Source organism: Eleutherodactylus coqui, chromosome 4 (genome assembly GCF_035609145.1).
Source record: "Eleutherodactylus coqui strain aEleCoq1 chromosome 4, aEleCoq1.hap1, whole genome shotgun sequence".
Lineage (NCBI taxonomy): Eukaryota > Metazoa > Chordata > Amphibia > Anura > Eleutherodactylidae > Eleutherodactylus > Eleutherodactylus coqui.
Genome location: NC_089840.1, coordinates 233,140,493 through 233,162,208, shown reverse-complemented (window position 1 = coordinate 233,162,208; position 21,716 = coordinate 233,140,493). Strand labels below are relative to the sequence as shown.

Below are 21,716 nucleotides of genomic sequence, written 5' to 3'. Positions count from 1 at the left end.
CATGTAGTCTGATTCTGCTGTCATACTTCCATGCTGTATGGAAATTAGACACATCGCCTTGAAGCACAACAGGAAATCAGGTTTTCCATAGATCAGTGCGAGCATGAAGTCAGACTAGAAGGGGGAGGGAAAAAACAAAAAACGAGCGATCTGAGCGACTTCCAACAAGGTATGGTCAGCTAGACTGGCCGAAGCCAGGATTTTACTGCCAACCCTGTGGGGTCTTCTCATGCAACGGTATGGAGAATACACTAAGAATGGTGTGCTTGAGAGGAAACATCCAGTAAGAGAGTCATCAATGAAACGGGATCAGAGGAGGAGGTCAAGAAACTGTACTGACAAACAGGCGATGCATAGTCAAACGGCAGCCACATACAACGCTGGTTTTCCAACGAATGTATCCTAATTAGAGATGAGCAAGTATACTCGCTAAGGCACATTACTCGAGCGAGTAGTGTCTTAGCAGAGTATCTCCCCGCTCGTTTCTAAAGATTCGGGGGGCCGGCGCCGGTGACAGGTGAGTTGCAGGGAGAAGCAGGGGGGAGAGAGGGAGAGAGAGATCTCCCCTCCGTTCCTCCCCGCTCTCCCCCGCCGGCCCCCGAATCTTTAGAGACGAGCGGGGAGATACTCGGCTAAGGCACTACTCGCTCGAGTAGTTAGCCTTAGCAAGTATACTCGCTCATCTCAAATCCTAATGCAAAACTCATTGTTTCTTAGCACAGATGGGATACAACAGCAGTTGACCAGTTTGGGTCCCCTTCTTGTGTAATGGAACCTGAAAGACAAACCTTCTGTGGGTAAAAGAGAGCAAGAATTGGATCACTGAGCCGTGGAAAAGCATCAACTGATCATATGAATCCAGATTCTGTTGCACCGTGCTAACGGGAGGTCAGACTTTGACATAAGCAGCATGAATCGAAGAACTCTTCCCATCAGCTGGTCAGAACACGTCAGCAGCTCCATCTTCGACAATTACAAGAAGCTTCCCGTCCATAAGGGCCAATACCATGATTTAACACCTAGTGGAATGGATGCCACAATGACCTGCTGCAGTTCTGAAGGCCAAAGCTAATCCAACGTGCTACTAGATGGGGTCTCTTCATTGTCGGCATGGGAACAGGATAATAGAGTCACACTACACCGCGGTTGTAGTTTGTTACAATGTAACACAGAGGCGCAAAGGAAACAAAATTGTGTATTACAAAATGTCCTCTTTTTTCATTTGAGATGCTTTGGGACAATGAAATTGGCTGCAAAGATGTACAAAGCCCAGATAGACTTTATGGCGTTTTATGTATTATCGGAGCTGAATAGAGATGAGCGAGCATTGCCCTTAGCGAGTACCTGCCCGCTCGAGACAAAAGGTTCGAGTGTCAGCACGGGGGAGCGGTGAGTAGCGGCAGTCAGCAGGAGGGAGCGGGGGGAAGAGAGGGAGAGAGAGATCTCCCCTCCGTTCCTCCCCGCTGTCCCCCGCAGCCGGCACCCGAACCTTTTGTCTCGAGCGGGCAGGTACTCGCTAAGGGCAATGCTCGCTCGAGCAATTGCCCTTAGCGAGTATACTCGCTCATCACTAGAGCTGAAGAAGTGGCCCATATAAAAGCCCACGTTGCCCGAGGTCAGGAAAGTAGCTGTACAATATATGATAGCACAATTATAACTACCAATCCGGGACAGGATAGGCCTGCTCCACAATGTGCCTCCTATAAGACCCTCCTCCGCAGAGCTTCATAATAGAATAGAAGGACATCTCTCCTCCACTCTGCATTATTTTCTGCACTACCATCCTCTCACACCTCGCTGGTAAAGCTTACTTTATAATAATCTTGACAGATTTTATATACATTACATGAATACTGTTTTTCCAAATTGACATAAACCCATAACTTCCACTCATCTCTACCTTTACGGAAAATCAGATAACCTGTAAGGACCCAACCTGCACAGGGCTGAACCAGATTGTGTTAGCTCTGTGATGTAACAGCCCCGAATTACTCATTTTTTATATATTGCAGCATAATCTGTACAGTAAGGAGGTGATAATGGAATGTCTCATGGGACTATACGGAGATGCTCCATGTCCACCGCTGGAGAAAAGCGAATAGCAGAGCATATATTGAGTGCAATCATCTGCTGTAGTTCTTAGCAGCCTCCTTCCATCTTTTCTTCATTCTCTCGTTATCAGAAGATGTGCAGTGAATCAATAATTTGCCTCATTTTTCATCCTCGGATTTGTTGTTTTGAAGCTCCGTCACCAACTCCGCTCCGGCATCGCCTGCCTTCAGGGCAAATCGCAGGGCTCCCTGGGTGAAACCTAAAGAGCGGAGTGTGCGTGCGTAATCTACAAAGACTGCGGAGATCAGTTTATGTGAGACGGGGTTAAGGAAAAGCCACCCGTAAATGATGAAGTACCTGCGCACTACTTATCAGTACCTCCACACTCTGTTATCACGTTCATTACAGACCTGAGAAGGGAAGCCATCATTCAGCTGCGTTAGCAGACAACTACAGACAACATTAAAGATGAGCAAAGTAAATTCCACTTTGTCAGCATTTTTGTATAGGCTTCTTTATAAAAAAAAAATAAAAATAAAAAAACACCATAGTAAAAAAGTGAGAACGAGGGGAGTAAAAAAAATAAATAAATAAATACACACCGAAAAATGACTAGCCAGGTTTGGAAAAAAAAAAAAAAAAGTTTGGCTGAGTTCACACTGGGCAGAAATGACACGGAATTTCCGTGCAGACTTTCTGTACGGAAGATCCGTTGACAATCTTCAAACCAAACACAAGCAGCACAGTGGACAGGCTTTGCAAAAATCTCATCCACGTGCTGCGGCCAAGCCGCGCTGAAGCTTACATGGCGCGTGGAATTTACAGCCACGGCTTGTCAATTGTATCGCCGTTTCTGCTGCGGCCATCTCTCCTTGCTGGGAAAGTATGGCCACAACGGAATACAGGCCTCAGAGCCACTTCAAAATTCGCAGGTTTTGAAGTTGCCTTTCTGCCATGGAAATTTCCATGCGGTCCCGCTGCAGCTATTCCGCAGAATTTACTGCCCGTGTGACTGCAGCCTTAAAGGGGGTGTTTAGTTCTAGAAAAAAAAACATGGCTGCTTTCATCCAAAAACACCCCCCAACCAGGGGCGTAACTATAGAGGATGCAGGGGATGCAGTTGCATCCAGGCCCAGGAGCCTTAGGGGACCCATAAGGCCTCTCTTCTCCATATAGGGAGCCCAGTACAATGAATAAAACATTATAGTTGGGGGCCCTGTTACAGGTTTTGCATTAGGGCCCAGAAGCTTCAAGTTACGCCTCTGCCCCCAACTGCCCATCGGTTGCGCCGGTTTTTCCACTATGCACCTTTGAAGTGAAAGTGGCTGAGCTGCAGTACCCCATATGACACGTGAAGATAAGGAAGTAGCCATGTTTTTAGTATCCTGGACACCTCCTTTAAAGAAGTATTCCCATCTCAGCAAATTATTCCCTCTCCATGGATGAATGGGACTGCCAGAGATTACTGAGCACTTGAGCTCTGCTATCTCCAGCGGTCCCTTTGAAATGAATGGAGCAGTAGCACACGTATATGTAATCACCATTGTCGAAAATTTGGCATGCATCGGGAAAATCTAGCGATCAGCAGGGGTCTGAGTTGTCAGATCTCCGCAATCAACAAAGTTATCCTCTATCTACAGGATACGGGTTACCTGCTGAGATGGGAATACCCCTTTTAGGGCTCCCACACACTGGCGTTTTTCTTAACGCTGCGATATCGCTGCGTTTTTTTCCACACGATTGTCAATGGGACTTTCTAATGTTAAATACGCATTGCAGAAAAATCGCAAAGTACAAACTTGTGAGGCGTTCTTAACATTAGAAAGTCCCATTGACAATTGTGTTAAAAAAATGCAAGTGGGTGTGAGCCCCAACGGTGGTTTCACACAGATTTTGATACAGAAGTGGATCTAGGAGGAAGGAAAAGTAGAAGTCGTCCTTCTATATTTGCCATTCTATTTGAATTTACTTTTGGCTTTAACTCCAAAAAACATCATGAAAAACTCATACATTTTCCCTAGGGAGAGGGGGCGGGAGCTCAGTGCACTGCTCCCAGCCCGGCCCGCCTCCTCCCCCCGCAGAGAGGGACACCATATATCGGCCGGGCGTGAAAACCCAACCAATTTATGGATGTGTGAATAAGCCCACAGATTGATGAAATAGTTTAAAAAGAGGAAAAAAAACGGTTTATATTGCCCATAGCAACCAATCACAGGTCAGATTACATTTTTAAGAGTGGAATAAGAAAGCCGAGCCGTGATTGGTTGTTATGGGCAACAGAGTTTTTGTTTTAGACAGTTTCTCAAATCTCCCAGATTGTGTGGAGAAAGCTTAGAGTGGTTGCTTTACCAAGTGTCGGCTATGATCATCTAATTGCACTTACAAGCTGCTGTAACACGGCTGCGCTGCAAGAGCAGAACTCGTTGACAGCCGTATGAGGACTTTTTTTTTGGTCAAGTATTTTTTTAATGGCACCAGTCTGGGGTAATATATCGCGTGTCTTTTATAATTTTTTTATTTATTTATTTTGGAGGGGAGGGAGGGGGTGAGGAGATGGAAAAAATATCCAGAAATTCCGCTATTGTTTGGTGGATGCTGTAAAAAACAAAAAAGACAAATCGGCAAATATAACATGATAACTTTCTAATGTCTGGATCAGCACAATTAGGGCTTATTCAGACGAACGTATAACGGCTGGGTATTCACGCTGGCCGATATACGGCGTCCCTCTTTGCAGGGGGAGGAGGCTGGAAGAGTCGGGAGCAGTGCACTGAGCTCCTGCCCCCTCTCCACCCCTCGGCACTATTTGCAATGGGAGGAGCGTGACGGGGCGGAGCCAACTCCCGGTACGCCGTATATCGGCCGGCGTGGATACGCGGACGATATACGGTCGTCTGAATAAGCCCTTACTATATCATGTTTTTATAGATTTTTTTACATTTTTTACTACTTTTGAACAATTAAAAAAAATATATATATATATAAGGCTGGCGGCACACGACCGGATTTGCATTGTGGAATCCAGAGTGGGCGTCCACCTCCGGGTTCAGCAGCAAATACCATCCATAGCTTGCTATAGAAAAGCGCTTTTTCCTGCACACGAGCGGAAATCAATTGCGGTTTTTCCGCTTGCAGAGGGGAAAAAAAAATATAATCGCAGGATGCTCTATTTTTGAGCGGTTTCTGCGCGGATGGCTTCCACTGAAGTCAATGGAAGCCATGCAACCTGCAGTCCTGCCACAATTAACACTGCGGAAAGGTTTTGGAATCCGCATCATCGCTTGGCAATGACGCGGGAGAAACAGTGTTTTAAAAAAAATAATAATGAAAAAAAAATAATCTGTACTGCGCATATTCGACAGCTTGCTGCGGCGCCAGGTCCATCCGCAGTACAGATGAAGAAACAAAATGACAGGTACATGCAGACGCCGGCTGGCAACAGGGTCAGATTCTGCTGCAGACTCCTGCATGTGGAATCCGACTTGTTCGTGTGGTCAGCCGGCCTATAAACCCCCCCCCCCCCCCCAAACTGTTGAGCCCCTTCCCCCGTTATCTGCTTACATGCGTCAGAGGCTATGTAAGGGTTGAACTGCCAGGATCTGAGGTTTCTCCTCTCCTGGCAGTTAGAGCAGGAGCCTGGCTGTCAGTAGTCAGTCAGGCCACTGCCTTAAACAGATATATATGCAGGTTTGATGCCCTTTACTGAGGTCAGTAAAAAGGCGTACAGGCCGTCACTAAGGGGTTAATACACAATAGTTTTGCTTTGTGAAGTCAGCCAGTAAACACTTGTAGATGAGCTTTAATCTTCCGTTTCATGTAACTACTTATGAGGATGAGGTTTACTACAGTAATGTTCTTCTGACACACGAAGGTCTTTAGCCCCATTATGTTCCAGTCCGGCCCGGCGCCGACCGCTTGGAGACAGAGCGGATATATGGATGTCTACGGTACCTGTTCACACACATCAATCCGGCGCTGCTTTATTCACTAAACTCAGAGATTTCAGGAACCTTGGCAGCAAGATTGTGTTCTGTTTAACCCCTTAAAGCGGAGTGCTTTGGACCTAGAATACACTTTAGAGGGATTTTACGGCCCTATTTTTTTTCTTTTTCTTCCTTGGTCAGTGAAAATTATTTAGTCGGTATTTACTCAAGACATAGAGGGCTTTTTTTAAATACATTTTTGTCACTTTTTCCAGTTTTTAAGGGACAATGTGCACAAACAGTAAAAAAAAAAAAAAATCATCTCTAAGGGACTGACTCTGTACATGGCTTCTGCTCGGCAGCCCCCTAGAGATGAACGGAGCAGCAGCGCCCATGCTTTGCTATTCCTAGAGGTGGATGTGGAACTTCTGTTCTCGTAATCAGTGGGGGACCCCAACCGATCAGATACGTATCCGCTATCCTGAAAATAGGGATGACTTAATATTTTGGGACAACCCTTTTAAAGGGGATTTTCAGGACTAAACTATTAATGATCTATCCTCAAAATAGTACAACATAATTGATTGGTGGTGTCCGCTTCTCAGGATCCCAGCTGACTGAAGAGGAAGCAGCTCTTACGTGAGAGCCGCGGCCTCTTCTCAGGCCTATGACATCACATTTATTAGTCACATGGCCTCTGAGTAGCTCAGTCTCATTCAAGTGAGCTGCTATACCATGTACAATGTACAGTCCTGTGCCCAGTATGGACTGAAGTGGCCGCCGTGCTCTCTAGAGCATTGCTATTGCTTCAATTCCTAGCAGCAGGCTCGCTAATCAATGGCCTATCCTGAGGACAGGTCATCAATTGTTTAGTCCTGGAAAATCCTTTATATCTATGCAAAGTGTAAATGGAGGTAAAGGATTTAAATTTCCGTAAAATCCGAGTGCGGTGATGGGAGGGGGGGGGGGGGGGGGGGGAGGGCAGGACAATTGATACACATTTTTAATATAGATCAGCGCTGTAGTCTCTGATACATGTCAGCCTTAGATAAAGGACAGAAACTGGACAAATGATGTAACATAACTAGTCATACCCATTTACAATAACACAATCAAAATAAATGGAACATCTGTAGAAACATACTGAGTACACAGGGACAATGGTTCCCGGCCTACTGTTTGGTCTCTGATCATACTTGCCGCACGGCTTCTGTTCCTACACAGCTAGAACAGATCTCTTTTCTAAAGAATCTTGACATGTCCCATTGATTTCTAATAGGGTCCATTAGGAATAGCGCTGCAGACCGCACTGTTCTGGTTGTGAAGAACACCACTGTGAACAGAGCCGAACTGCAAACACTATCCCCAAGGCCGAAGCCAAATATGTAGACTGCTGAAAACAAGACTCTGTTTCCATACTAATTTACCGAGCCACGAGGAAGGTTCGGAGATACCGTTAGGAAGAGATAAAAAGGATATTGGTCTCATCGCTGATCTCAATTGCTGAGTTCTTCAGACAGGCTTCCAAAAACAAGGCTGCACGATCAAAACACCTCATGCTGAAAGATAATGAAAACATTCTTTGACTAAAGAAGCAGTAAAATCCTCTGGAAAGCAGACATCAGGGTCAGACTTCCATAACCTGTTGTTCTCCCGCTGCTATGGCGGGACGACGCAGAAACGTAACACTCCAAAGCCAACTGGATTCAATACTTACACCAAAACCTTACTCAAGTGACAATGACTGTGTTGCAGTACCCGACATAGTCTGTGGCCAGGAGTGGCACTGTGGCAGAAGATTTTCTGCAGCAAATCCATACCATTTGCTGCAAGTTTTGTCACGGATCCACGACAGATTTAACCCTTTCAATTTGAATTCAAATCTGCACCAAATCAGCTATGTGTGAATGCACCCTTAAAGGGGTTTTCTCATATCCAGGTGGATTTCAGAAAACCCATTTACTTGGGCTTCCAAAAATTAAAGGCATTTTCACACAGACGTTTTTGCAGCCGTTTTCATACACGTTGAGCCTAAATCAGTAGTGACTATAGATCTATAAGGATAGGGGATGTAAAAGGAAGAACTTTGATTTATCCTTCCGCTTGGATCCATTTCTGGCTTTGGTTCGAAAAACTGCATAAAAAAAAACAGCCAACTTAGCTAGGTCATCAATATCAGATAGTGGGGGTCAAACTCACAAGCCCACCAACCAGCTTACTGAAAGGACTGAGATGCTTGGGTAAGCAATGGCAGCCTCTTAATTGTTTAGCAGACATAGCTCTGTACATTGTATGGCAGCTGTGCCTGGAATTACAACTCAGACCCATTTACTTGAATGGGACTGAGTAGCGGTAACTTACATTACTTGGCACAGTTGTTGCAAAATGTACAGAGCTGTGCCTGCTAAACCATTAACAGGCCATGATGCCTGACAGCCGGCCGGACGTGGTGGTTGGGCATCAGCACAGGAAGTGCATGCACCAGCTTCACTCCCATTGAAATCAAAGAAAGAACAGCACTGCTATAGCACATTCTGCTGGTCAGGCCATTACATCCAGTTATGATCAGGAGAGGAGCAGAAAGTGCTGTAGCAGCGTGGCTCGCCCACTGATTCCAATGGGAGTAAAGCCAATGTACGCCCTTTCCTCCCCTGTCTGCCTTTGCCAACATCCAGCCCTGCTGAACTGGACAGCAGGCTAGACAATCAGCTGGTGGACGGGGGTCCCGCACGGCAGACCCAAAGGATAGGTCATCAATGAAAAAGAGGGCAGAAAACCCCTATAAGCAGAGTGGGATAAGAAATACACAATACAATCTAGTGGCGGAAAAATAGTAGAAGCCACAGATTTCAGCTCTGCCTGGGATTTAACCCTTTCCAATCCAATTTGTATCCTGGTTTTCCTAGGGGGCTTACTCTTTTTCTGCCATTATACAACAGCACTATATGCTGGTTAAAGCCAGTACTGCATGAGGTGACACGTTAGATAGGCTCCGACAACAGAGAGGCTGGCAATATACAGTAAGAGAACCCCGGCGGACGTCTTCCAACATCGGAGCTGTACAGCTCTAAATCATAATGTCTTCAGAGGTCAGACAGTGAATTGGAAAGGGTTAAAAGACATCTAGACTATAAGACATGTCCAAGTTTAAACAGAAAAAAGGGCAGTGAAGGGGATAAAGCCAGCTATGATCAAGGTTAGCAAGGGGTTAATAACAGTTTCTCTAGGGTTGGGCTCTTGCTCTATTGTGTAGGGTACAGCATAACTCAGGAATCACTTCTAAGATATGGACAAGGATGACTGTGCAACACGGTCGATCGGCAAGCACTCCGCCGTTACCTGTGTAACACGGTCGATCGACAAGCACTCCCCCGTTACCTGTGTAACACGGTCGATCGACAAGCACTCCCCCGTTACCTGTGTAACACGGTAGATCTACAAGCACTCCGCCGTTACCTGTGTAACACGGTCGATCGACAAGCACTCCGCCGTTACCTGTGTAACACGGTCGATCGACAAGCACTCCGCCATTACCTGTGTAACACGGTCGATCGACAAGCACTCCGCCGTTACCTGTGTAACACGGTCGATTGACAAGCACTCCGCCGTTACCTGTGTAACACGGTCGATCTGCAAGCACTCCGCCGTTACCTGTGTAACACGGTCGATCGACAAGCACTCCGCCGTTACCTGTGTAACACGGTCGATTGACAAGCACTCCGCCGTTACCTGTGTAACACGGTCGATCTGCAAGCACTCCGCCGTTACCTGTGTAACACGGTCGATCTGCAAGCATTCCACCGTTACTTGTGTAACACAGTCGATCTACAAGCACTCCGCCGTTACCTGTGTAACACGGTCGATCCACAAGCCCTCCACCATTACCTGTGTAACACGGTAGATCTACAAGCACTCCGCCGTTACCTGTGTAACACGGTAGATCTACAAGCCCTCCGCCATTACCTGTGTAACACGGTAGATCTACAAGCCCTCCGCCATTACCTGTGTAACACGGTAGATCTACAAGCACTCCGCCGTTACCTGTGTAACACGGTCGATCGACAAGCACTCCCCCGTTACCTGTGTAACACGGTCGATCGACAAGCACTCCGCCGTTACCTGTGTAACACGGTCGATCGACAAGCACTCCGCCGTTACCTGTGTAACACGGTCGATCGACAAGCACTCCGCCGTTACCTGTGTAACACGGTCGATCTGCAAGCACTCCGCCGTTACCTGTGTAACACGGTCGATCTGCAAGCACTCCGCCGTTACCTGTGTAACACGGTCGATCTGCAAGCACTCCGCCGTTACCTGTGTAGCACGGTCGATCTGCAAGCATTCCGCCGTTACTTGTGTAACACAGTCGATCTACAAGCACTCCGCCGTTACCTGTGTAACACGGTTGATCCACAAGCCCTCCACCGTTACCTGTGTAACACGGTAGATCTACAAGCACTCCGCCGTTACCTGTGTAACACGGTAGATCTACAAGCACTCCGCCGTTACCTGTGTAACACGGTAGATCTGCAAGCACTCCGCCGTTACCTGTGTAACATGGTAGATCTGCAAGCACTCCGCCGTTACCTGTGTAACACGGTAGATCTACAAGCCCTCCGCCGTTACCTGTGTAACATGGTAGATCTGCAAGCCCTCCGCCGTTACCTGTGTAACACGGTAGATTTGCAAGCACTCAGCTGTTACCTGTGTAACACGGTAGATCGACAAGCACTCCGCTGTTACCTGTGTAACACGGTAGACCTGCAAGCCCTCCGCCGTTACCTGTGTAACACGGTAGATCTACAAGCACTCCGCCGTTACCTGTGTAACATCACAACGACTTTCCTGAAGCAGCCGAGGGAGAGGAGAACAAGGATGGCTTTGTATTTCTGGTTGATATGTGGTGAGCAGAGATGGTCAACCCAACGCTTCATGACCTCCGCACATTCCTCCGGATTCAGTCGCACCTGATAGAGAAGTAGGTGAACATTGTGAGGCTGGACTTGCACGCACCGTCCGCTGCAGGCAGACATTAAATTCTATAGTGAAATCTGGGAACACCTGCTACATAGAGTTTGGGAAGCGGTAGTGTTTTTGGGCGCAGTGGTGTTTTTATCAAAACTCTGCACGCTATATGGTATAAACTAAGGGCCCTTTTACCCTAAACAATCATCATTCAAATTTGCAGAATCCAGTGATAATTCACTCACGTTCGTCATTCACTTTATGCAAGCATAAAAATAATCTTTTGCTCCTTCACAACTTGTTGTGTGTGAACAGCAATCATTTTGGTACACAGAATGTGAACTGAACAATCAAACAAATTAAATTTAAGAGATGTAAACTGGCGGCACATCCGAACACTTTCTCACTCCACATAAAAGGACCCTAACTTACAAATGTTACATTTTAGCCCTCAGTGATCCATGGTATAATGTGACCTTTTACAGCCAGTGATTGGCTGCAGCAAGTCACATGTCCTGGTAAGCAGCAACCAGGAAGGACACAGTGGTTGGGAAGCAATTTTAAGTGGTAGGGCAACCCCTTTAAATATTTTTCTATACTCCTGTTCCCAAAGCCATCCCAAAATGACACTTTGGCCAAGGAGGGATTTAATTTACATGTATTATATACTTTATCTAAAAAAGTGTACATTCAGTTTTATGGGGAATAGTCGAGGTCAAGGTTCACATCATGTGACCTTGAAATCAAGAATGTAATTTTATTATAAAACATTTTTTAATGATCAGTGTGCTCCATTAGCTTAGAGATGCTCCAGGTGAAAGTTCTTCTGTAATTAGAAGCAATTTATTCTGCTGGACCTCGTAAGCATACATTTTACAATTTCCTCATGTTTGCAATCCTGCTGAATACCAAATATTACATCTGAAAGTTACTTTATGCCCTCTACCATTCTACCAAATTTCATGAAAATCTGAGACGGTCGGGTTGGGAGCCGTGATGATTTGGCATGGGATCGCCCCTAAAGGGTTCATGCTGCAGAAATTCTGCAATTGAAAATCAGTTCCATTAATCTGATTGGGGATGTTTAAGCAGCAAGTCAATGGATTTCAGATGGACAGAACAGTCGCCAAAGTTTCTGCAACAAAACTGCCATGTGTGAATTTATCTTAAAGTTGCCGTTCCCTGTTCGTTTTTTTATGTTGGGTATAAGCCCTCATACACACGGCAATATTAAAGCTACATACAACCTTGGCGTACAAGTTAATGGGTCCTTACTGTATCTACATGTGCCTCAGATTTTATATGGAAGCATACAGCGTATTTTGTTTCCTTCCGGATTCCTTAAGAAATCCAGTGGAGAAAACCTAAAGCGTGCTCCACTGCATACTGTAAGTTACAGGTACACATTTATGGGGAAATAGACCCGGATATGGATTATGGTACAGGGCTTCCATGTTCTGCAGTCTAGGTTTCATGTGCACAACTGTGCTACCCATGTTTTAATTAGGCCGCAGGGACAGTAGCAGAATACTTTGCCATTATGGACAAGTCAGGAAGGGTATCGTTTCTCCTTAAGGAGAGCACTTAGGTGTGTGAGGAGACTTAGAAGGCCAACCATAAGTTTCCTTGCATACCTTCAGGTTGCCCTCCTTAAGGAGAAACTATACCCTTCCTGACTCACGTCTAAAGGCCTCTCACTAGCCAAATCAGAAACCTCTTGCACACTGATGTGTGCAAACCCCGAAACTGCTGTCTGTGTATGGTTATTCTGGCTTTGGCTTACAATTCCCAGTCTTTGTTACAAGGCTTGTTCAAATAGTCTGACATCGCCTTGCAGGAATGTTGCTTCCAATAGGTGGCGCTGCAGAGGTATTGTTTCAGCTTTCCATTTGCATTATGGATAAGTGACCCACAGTGAGTGGACAACAGAGCCCTACAATGTAGCATCAAGAAGCAATACTACTGCGGCCAAGCCGTGATAGAAGTGTATTTTAATGTGTGTAACATGGCCGAAATGCTCGAAAAACCTGCGGTTTTGCTAAACTAGAATCGGATCACAGTTAGTTCCTTCGAGGTGCAGATATTGAGCCCTTAATAACGACACTTTTTTGATGCCGGACAACAACCCAATATTATATATAACCCTGTTCCCCAATAAATGTACTGGTCTCATCCGCAATACTCACCTTTGCCAGCCAGGCTGCATGGTTCCACTCGTTATACGTTTGCAGGTAGCGGCAGGCGTCTGCAGCCTTGTCTATCAGGCAGAGCAGCTGCACCCCCTCTGTGCAAAAGAAAAACGGGTAAAGGGGCTGTTCAATGAAAACAAGCTATCCCCAGCATATAGGATATGGGATAATTTACTGATTGATGGAAGCCCAATTGTTGGGACTCCTATCTGAGGTTTCAGGATGCCCCAGAACAAATACAATGGTGGTCGCATGTGAGCGCCGCCACCCCATTCATGCTTTAAGAATTTACCATTCATTCACTTGGTTCTTGTCATCGACATTATCTACCCACCTGCCAGCTTCCCGTTGGCGATCATGTTAGTTGCTACTAACTTAATAGTGCTCTGGGAGGGCCCGGAGGACGTGACTGTGGTAACGAGGCATGCCTTCAAGGAGTCGCAGTAATACTGTGGGTTGTCAGCACTGGTTTCTAGCAGTAGTTGTACAGCTCGGTCTGTCTATAGAATACATACATATGTTCAAAGACAAGAAATAACGCAAAAGGGGCCATGTACACAGTGCAGACACAGATGTTAAAAACTGGAATACTGCCTTTAACAGTCACTATCACATATCCATGGGAGTGGTTCAATGGAATGGAGGCCAGGCATGTTCACTGCTGGTCCATACAATTTTATGGAACCTGCTGAGCGGCCTCACTAAGTTGCATCCGCACCTCCTATAGAGATGTATGGAGCAGATGTAACTCTGCTGGTGGGGAGAGATAAGGGTTTGGGGTTCTCTCTAGCAAATCAGTGGATGTCGAATTGGACATACCCCCAAACAATCTAATGTTTATCACTTATCCTTTGGACATGTGATAAATGCCAACAGCTAAAATACACTATCTTACCAAAAGTAATTGGACCCAAGAATCAAAAGTAGTGTTCATTTCCATATTTTAATACTTACTGGGGACTCCTTGTCCCTAATCATGTTGGATACTCTCCATGGCACACTTTCTACTAATGTCTTCATATATTTTTAGCTGGTATTTCCCTCCATTCACCCTGCAAACTCTTGGCGAGTTCTCTCAAAGACGATGGACGCTGTTCATATTCCCTAACCTGATGTTCCAATTCGTCCCAAAGATATTCAATAAGGTTCAGGTCAGGACTGTGTGCAGCCAGTCCAATCGTGGAACATCTATATCCTCAAACCAACGCAAAACAGCGTTGGTTTGGGACAAGGTGCGTTGTCTTGTTGGAAGTATGGCTGACCATTCCCAGAGTACTAACACATTGTTGGCAGCACATTATTGTCTAGAATGACAAGATCCACCTCCCTCTTTTTGCCACTGCAACCAACGGACTGAGACCATGCCACGTAAAACATCCCCAGACCATAACGGAACCACCACTGTACTTAACTGTTGGCACAACACACTCAAGCAATAGGCTTTACCCATGCGTCCTCCAAACAGATTCACTGTGTATTTGCACATCAAAACAATGGCCCTTCTGTGTATTTTTTGGGGTTCATAGATACGCTGTGTATTTACTCGTGCAAAAAATGCAGAAGGGAATAGGCAATTTTCAGTCACCAAGTACTCTGAGTATTCACGGACTGAAAAATGCGGACCCCTGTGTGAATGATCCCTTAGGGTGTCCAAATGCTTTTGGTAGGATAGTACTAGTACCATGTTTCCCCAGAAAATAAGACCCTGTCTCTTATTATGCTTACCTAGCAGGCTCAGTCCAGGTCCCTCCTACTGCTCTCCACAGCTCCGACGTTCTTCCCGCAGTCCTCAGACGCTCATACATCACCACTTCCTGGTTACGGGATTCATAAATCCAGCCTCCAGAAAGCGATGACTGTGATTGGTTCTTAAACCACTGCTCAGCCAATCAATGCAGCGCTGGATGAACCAATGTGATGGCTGTGATTAGTTTATCCGACGCTGCATTGATTGGCTGAGGTGGGATTTATGAATCCTGTAACCAGGAAGTGATGCTGTACGAGCAGCTGAGGACTGCGAGAACCATGCCGAACCTCTAGAGAGAAGTGAGGGGGACCTGGACCCAGCCTGTTAGGTAATGTATTATTTTTTTATGTAGTGTAACTAGGGCTTATATTTCAAGCTTTCCCAAAAATTAGACTAGGGCTTATTTGGGGGTAGGTCTTATTTTCAGGGAAACGGGGCAGCAGTTTCCCAGTACATCCTGGTGATAAACTCATAGTTTCATCATAACTTATTCATATATTAAAACATAACACTACTGTATTACCCTGCTACAAACTACTTATTGGTCTATCAAAGTCTCCCCCCATACTCTATATGTACCTGCCCTAAGAGAAGCAGCTGGTCCGCACATTTCCTCGTATGGTCATAGCTTGAACGCTTCACCTCTTGTAGACAAATTCTATCCAACTGGAATTTCTGCAGGTAAAAAAGGAGGTAATGACAAATGGTAATATTCTAGGATTTATGTCATTTGTTTTAGTGATAGCCGACAGGTCCATCAATAGATGATTGGCAGGGATCCGAGCAGTGGCTCCTCGCCAATCAGCTGATTCCTGAGGCTGCTGTCATTGAGGTCAGGGCAGAAAACAAAGTGCTAACCATACAGCAGCGACCCGGGTTGGTACTGCAGGCACAGCACCCATTGAATTCAATGGAGCAGTGCCTGCAATAATAACCCGAGCACCAGTGCTTTCTGCTTCCTATGCTGACAGCAGTGACAGCAACCTCAGGAATTGGTGATATGTTCAGTTACACAATTTTTATACTCACATACAACATAATCTCATTGGACCATTAGAGCTCTGTGTACTCATAAGCCCAATGTCCATGGGTGGATTTGATACGCGGGAGATCCGCAAATCAAGCCGCTCATAGGGATGCATTAGCATCCGCAAAGCAATTAAAAGCATGCGGATGTTAAAAAAAAAAAAAAAAAGAATCGCAGCATGCTCCATTTTCTGTGGATCCTGCACGGAAGGCTTCCATTGAAGTCAATGGAAGCCGTCCGATCCGCGGCACCCCCACAGCTGACACTGTGGACGTGCTGCGGATCCGCAGGGAAGCAGGAGATTTTGATTACATTTTTTTTTAAAAAGGACTGCGCATGCACGGGTGCGCCCGCACGCATCTGGCGTGCAGAAGAAAGAAGATCCGGCCAGGACGCAGGAGATCCACACTGCATCCAGACAGGGAAGAAAACGGTCCATGGCCGTGGGTGGATTCTGTGCAGGAATCCACACTCAGAGTCCGTGTGTGCCGTGGACATGAGGCCTAATGGTCCTGGATCCCAAGTCAATTAAGGCCTCACGTCCACAGCGCATGTGGATTTCCATAACGAAAGACTTGTGTATCAGTGCGGAAGTTATTTTCAAATGCTTGCCGGCGATCGCAGATGCAATTTTTTTACGCACATATGTAAGCAGATGCACTGTAGATCATCCGCACAAAAAAAAAAAAAAATAATATCTGCAACCCCACCTCCCAATCCGCAGTGCATCCGCAACTGTATTTGAGGATGCACTGCGGATCGTCCGTACCCATTGACTTCTATTGAGCCCATCTGCACAGAATCCGCACTAAAATGGAGCATGCTGCGGTTTGTTTTCTGCACCAAATGGTTCGCAAATCAAATCGGCATGCTTAAATTCAGTTGCAGATGCCAATGCTTCCCTATCGGTACTTTGAATTGCGGATCTTCCGATTGGGTGACCCGTGCGGATTGCGCAACTCAAATCCGCCCTAAGTGGGACTGCGATTTGAAGCAGATGTTGAAGTGCCCACATCTCCAGATGCAGACTGGTGGGATGTCCTCATCGTGCTGCCTGTATCTCTACGCTGCAGTTCCCAGGGTGAGAACTGGCCCCGATGTGGGTCGGGAGATATGCAAGCGCTAAGGAGACAATGATGGGCATCGTACAGAGGGGATACTTCTTGCCACTACTGCAATATAGGTGGACATGGGTGAATATGGAGTACTATATTCTGCAGAGAGTAGATTAATCAGGGCCCTCTTTAGCTCTGTTGTCCCCTTGAGCCACCCCCATGCCAGCAACATTAGATATTTCCCCTTAAGTAGTCTTAGAAGTGGAGTCCGTGTATTTAGGTGGCACAGTAATCTGGAAAATGTTCTGTTACATTTGTAATGTACCGTCTGACTTCAGCCCTTGCCAGATCTCTAGCTGCGCCTCTGGTTCCCATCTCCATAACACATCAGCCATGTGTATTACATTTATGCTTTACCAAATTATCTTTTTACTGCCATTTCTATGTTGTAATTAGCATGAACACTTCCAGAAAGAGATGACTAGCCCGAGTCCGAGTCCGAGTCTCTCAGCCTGCATACATCCTGCATTTCCCATTTTTGCTTGATTTTCTAGCTGTATTACCTGGAAGTAGGAATTCTCACATAGTAGGTCGTAACAGATGTCCAAGGGGTTTGCTGAAATGCTGACATGAGGCGCTTCACTTTGGAAAACCTGAAGGTAATGTGAAGCCACAATCCAAAAGTGAAGCTCAGACTCATCGCCATATAACCTGCAGAAGGGAAAAATCATAAAAACATAAAAGAGACAGAAACATCCAGTTAAATGTGTCTTTACAAACAACACTAATGCTCTGCAAATGTGAAAATGCTACTCATAGTCTAGATGTTAATGGGGTTGTACAGTCTTATGTAGAGAAAGCTTGGGATCAAGAAAGACAATCCTGATCTAATGCTACCAACACATCGGTGTACGTAAGGCTGTATGTAAACAGGCGAGAAACTCATGGCGTTCCGTCCAAAGCGATGTGGATAGAACTGGCATGAGTAAAGAGCCTATTCACTTAAATGGGTTCATGTACACAAAAGCAATTTTTTGCTCGGACCTATTGGGGACTGGGGGATCCTGTTCTAGTGATTGGTAGTGATCACAGCAGCTAGATCTTCAACATTCTGGGAGTAACATTTGGTGATTGTTTTCAGTAAGAGAAACCAAGTAATCTCGTAGATTTACCACCTTTTAATGGCTAACAAAAATACATGATGTTATTGCAAGCTTTCAGATCTTCTATGGACCCTTCGTCAGACTTGTTACATTTGGAACAGGATTTACATGTGTGTTTACAGGGAGAGAGTTACTAGAATAAGAAATACCTGGTGGCTGTTGAGGGCACAGATATCTCAGGTGTATGGCCATAGCTATGAGATAGGACTCATTTTAAAGAGGTTGTCCAGGGCGTTTTTCTAATTACCGTATATACCGGTGTATAAGACGACTTTTGAACCCCCAAAAATCTGCTCTGAAGTCGGGGGGGTCGTCTTATACGCCGGTAATACAAAAAAAAGAAAGTATCAAAAAAAAAATCATTACTCACCTCCCCCGGCGTCATCTAAAAACACCCCAGCTACCCAACCTTAAAAGGAACACCAAGCAGAAACAAATCTAGCAATTCCGTTCTTGATCATCTTCATTCCTTTCATCCTATTGGCTCTCAGATTACAATAATAACAGACATAAGTAATAAAATGTTCTTTATGGATGTCAGGACTCGTATGTCCCAACCCTTCCACACTATTCTGTGAGTGGGGCTGCAGCAGGATCCTCCCCCCTCTGCCCTCTCTATGGTAGAAGGATCAATAAGCCCCTCCCCTGAGCTGCTTTTCCGTCAAAAATGGCAGAGATCAGCAGAAAATGATCCCCTGTATTCTCTGCAGATTTCTACAAAACTGTTTCCATTCTATGCCGAAAACTAGATTTCTGTTCACTTTAATCATTCATGTCAAGGTTTAGTGTTCCTGTAAGAAATATCCTACAGCTCAAATACATAAACGTTCACAGCCAGACATGTCTTATTATACCTTGCAACCAGCAGACACCTCTGCAGGAGGGTGAATTCGGGGTCCAGAAGGAGATCCTTGATATCACTGTGGAGGTAAGTTCAATAGTTACCATATGTTGCACTAAGGTTTATTATGCTACTAACCATTATTTATCTCATGTGACTAATGAGGGATTATGATTTCCCATTACTTATATAGTTCCAACATATTCCATAACACCATTCCCTTCAGCCCTTGCCCGTCAGGGGGCACACAGTCCAACTTCCCCATCTCAGACACAGAGCCCAATTGTGTGTGTGTAATCCCATGCAAACAGAAGGAATACAACCTCTATTGGACCCATATATTTGGGTATCATAGTGCACCCTCTCATTGCTACAATAAGTTATGCTAGAAACACAATGTATATTCCCAGAATTGCACATTTTGCCCTTCACTTTCTATGTGGCGAGACTCACTTGGTCAATGCGTTGACTTGCTGCTGGATCAGGTTCTTGATGTCATCGTGCTCTGCGTAGTCACTGTAATGAAGACACACATAGCAAGAGGATTTTCATTATAGCCATCTCTCAGTTATCAGATTTCCTAGTACTATAATTTGGCAGAATAGGTTATGGAACTGGAAAGAACACAGAGGACAGATGCAGCATCATTAGAAACACAACCACCCTTGTGTATAGGCTAAGTCTGGTATTACCCCTATTCCAATGGAGGTTCAACGCTAGACAAAGCTGATTGGAACAAAAGTGGTGCTGCTCTAGGAAAAAAAAAGAAGCTTTTTTTTGGACATAGCCCCTTAGCCTTTGACCAGAATTCCCCTATATAGCTTGTAAAGCTCTGGGTGACCCCAAACTGCTCTTCTCCCTAAAGGTAGGATGCCTGTGAATGAAGCCCCCACCTCCGGCCTGTCCTTTCCATAGAGGGGGCTATAATGATTAATACCATAGTAGATGTCCGCACGGTCTCTGGATGGTGTCGGATTTAACCCCTTCCTGACACACATACACTGTGCAGTTAAGACATATATAGACGGCCACAATATATGCAGCGGGCTCGGGAGAAGAACCTGCTCCATACGGTCTTTGACAGTTGACACTCGACTGCAACAGCTGCGATCGGAAAAAAAACTCGGATTACAGCTGTTAACTCTTTAAATGCTGCCATTAATTCTGACCACTACATTTAAGTGTCCCGAGCGGCCTCGCTGCACTAAGATCACAGGCTTGCCTTCCAGGTGTCATGGCAGCCTGGGGTCTGCTGAAGCCTGCACGGCTGCCCTAATGGTTGTCCTATTAAAATATGCACGTGGTAAGTCTTTAACAAGCAGCTTGTAATACAGTCTAATGCAATACCCTATATTGCATTATACTGTATAAGCGATCAAACTATCACAAGTTCAAGTCCGCTATTGGGGGTGGGAAAGTAAAATAAAAACATTTAAAAAACAAGTTTACCCCCTCTCTTTTCCCAGTTGTTGCATCGAAAAAGAAAAAAAAAATTGTATTGCTGCATCTGTAAAGATACAGTTTATAAAAAAATGTATTACATTAATAATTCTGCATAGCGAAGGCAGTCAGAAAAAGATGCAATGCCAGAGTTGTGCTTCTTTTGGTCACCAAGGTAAAAAAATAAAAAATAAAAAGTTTTTTGAACCCCAAAGTAACAATAAAAACTACAGGTCATCCCACAAAAAAATGATCCCTCACACCTCTAGCCATGAAAAAAAAAAAAAGTTATGAGGTCTTTGAAAGTGTGAATGCCAGAATTGCAGAATGTGACCTGGATACAGCGGCATCAATGATCCTTGGTCATAAGAGGCTTAATGTTCAAATTCATGCATATCAAATGTTCACTTTATAACATAGAAAGTCAGTCTGTGTTAATGCAAGAAGAGCAGAACATGGAGGGTAAATGATGAGGATGCAAAGATGTAGAGCGGATACTTTATTGGAGACGCCTTTCTGAGTCGCACCAACCCTTCTCAAGGCATAATAATTCTCATAACAATGATGATGCGACTAGTCAGGTGACCTGAGCGAGGAAGTGGAATCAAAGCAAAAATTATCAAAAATTCTATATTAACTAATTATAACGACATAATGCATCTGAGGGCGGTAAACAAATGGTTAAACCCATGTATCCAATAAATGAATAAAATGTATTTGCCTGAGCAGCGCAGGAATAACAGGGATTAGTCGCAGACCGCCAGTGACAGAAGAGAACGTCTCCAGGTACAAGAACTAGCGGGATGACAGCCGATCTCTGCTAAGAGGGATAAAACATGAATTTTCAGCATGAGTCTGTCTGTAGTTCCGCTGACTGATCCCGGTTATCGCTGCACTGCTCAATCACACATTTTATTAATTCACTTGATACGTTTATTAACCATGTGTTAACCACATCAGATGCATTATGCCATTGTAACCTGCTCATATAGTATTTTTCTTAAGTCTTCATTCATTTTCACTGTGTTTATATGTCTAAGAGCTCCACGCTTTCATTTCATGGACATGTGCTTGCCGACGTACTGTTTGACATGAAATTCATGTTTTATCTGTATATATGTGAACATTTACTGATTTATTGAATTTGATATTATGACAATTGTTAGTATCGCATAATGTGTAAATGAAGTGGTTTGAAATCCCACGGTCAGATGATGTCACCAGACTGGTGATGTCATCACTGACAAGCTTTCGCGCTGTTTGAGTTTTTACATTTTTGTTGTTCTGAATATTATTATAGCTTGAAAAATTAGT

The 21,716-nt window shown here is 45.0% G+C and overlaps 1 protein-coding gene across 3 annotated transcripts in view; it reads right to left on the bottom strand.

Moving 5' to 3' along the window:
* Window positions 1-479: 479 nt before the first annotated feature.
* WDR11 (WD repeat domain 11) overlaps window positions 480-21,716 on the bottom strand; it is a 120,548-nt gene continuing 99,311 nt past the window's right edge. For all 3 annotated transcript variants that reach the window (XM_066600851.1, XM_066600852.1, XM_066600853.1), the window contains exons 21-29: window positions 19,416-19,478; window positions 18,976-19,041; window positions 17,522-17,669; window positions 15,456-15,551; window positions 13,464-13,629; window positions 13,127-13,224; window positions 10,797-10,942; window positions 7,455-7,534; window positions 480-2,365 (exon numbers count right to left, since the gene is read on the bottom strand). In XM_066600851.1, the coding sequence (XP_066456948.1) occupies window positions 2,211-2,365; window positions 7,455-7,534; window positions 10,797-10,942; window positions 13,127-13,224; window positions 13,464-13,629; window positions 15,456-15,551; window positions 17,522-17,669; window positions 18,976-19,041; window positions 19,416-19,478 (1,018 nt within the window). In that variant the 3' untranslated portion in view covers window positions 480-2,210. The remainder of the gene's footprint in view (window positions 2,366-7,454; window positions 7,535-10,796; window positions 10,943-13,126; window positions 13,225-13,463; window positions 13,630-15,455; window positions 15,552-17,521; window positions 17,670-18,975; window positions 19,042-19,415; window positions 19,479-21,716) is intronic.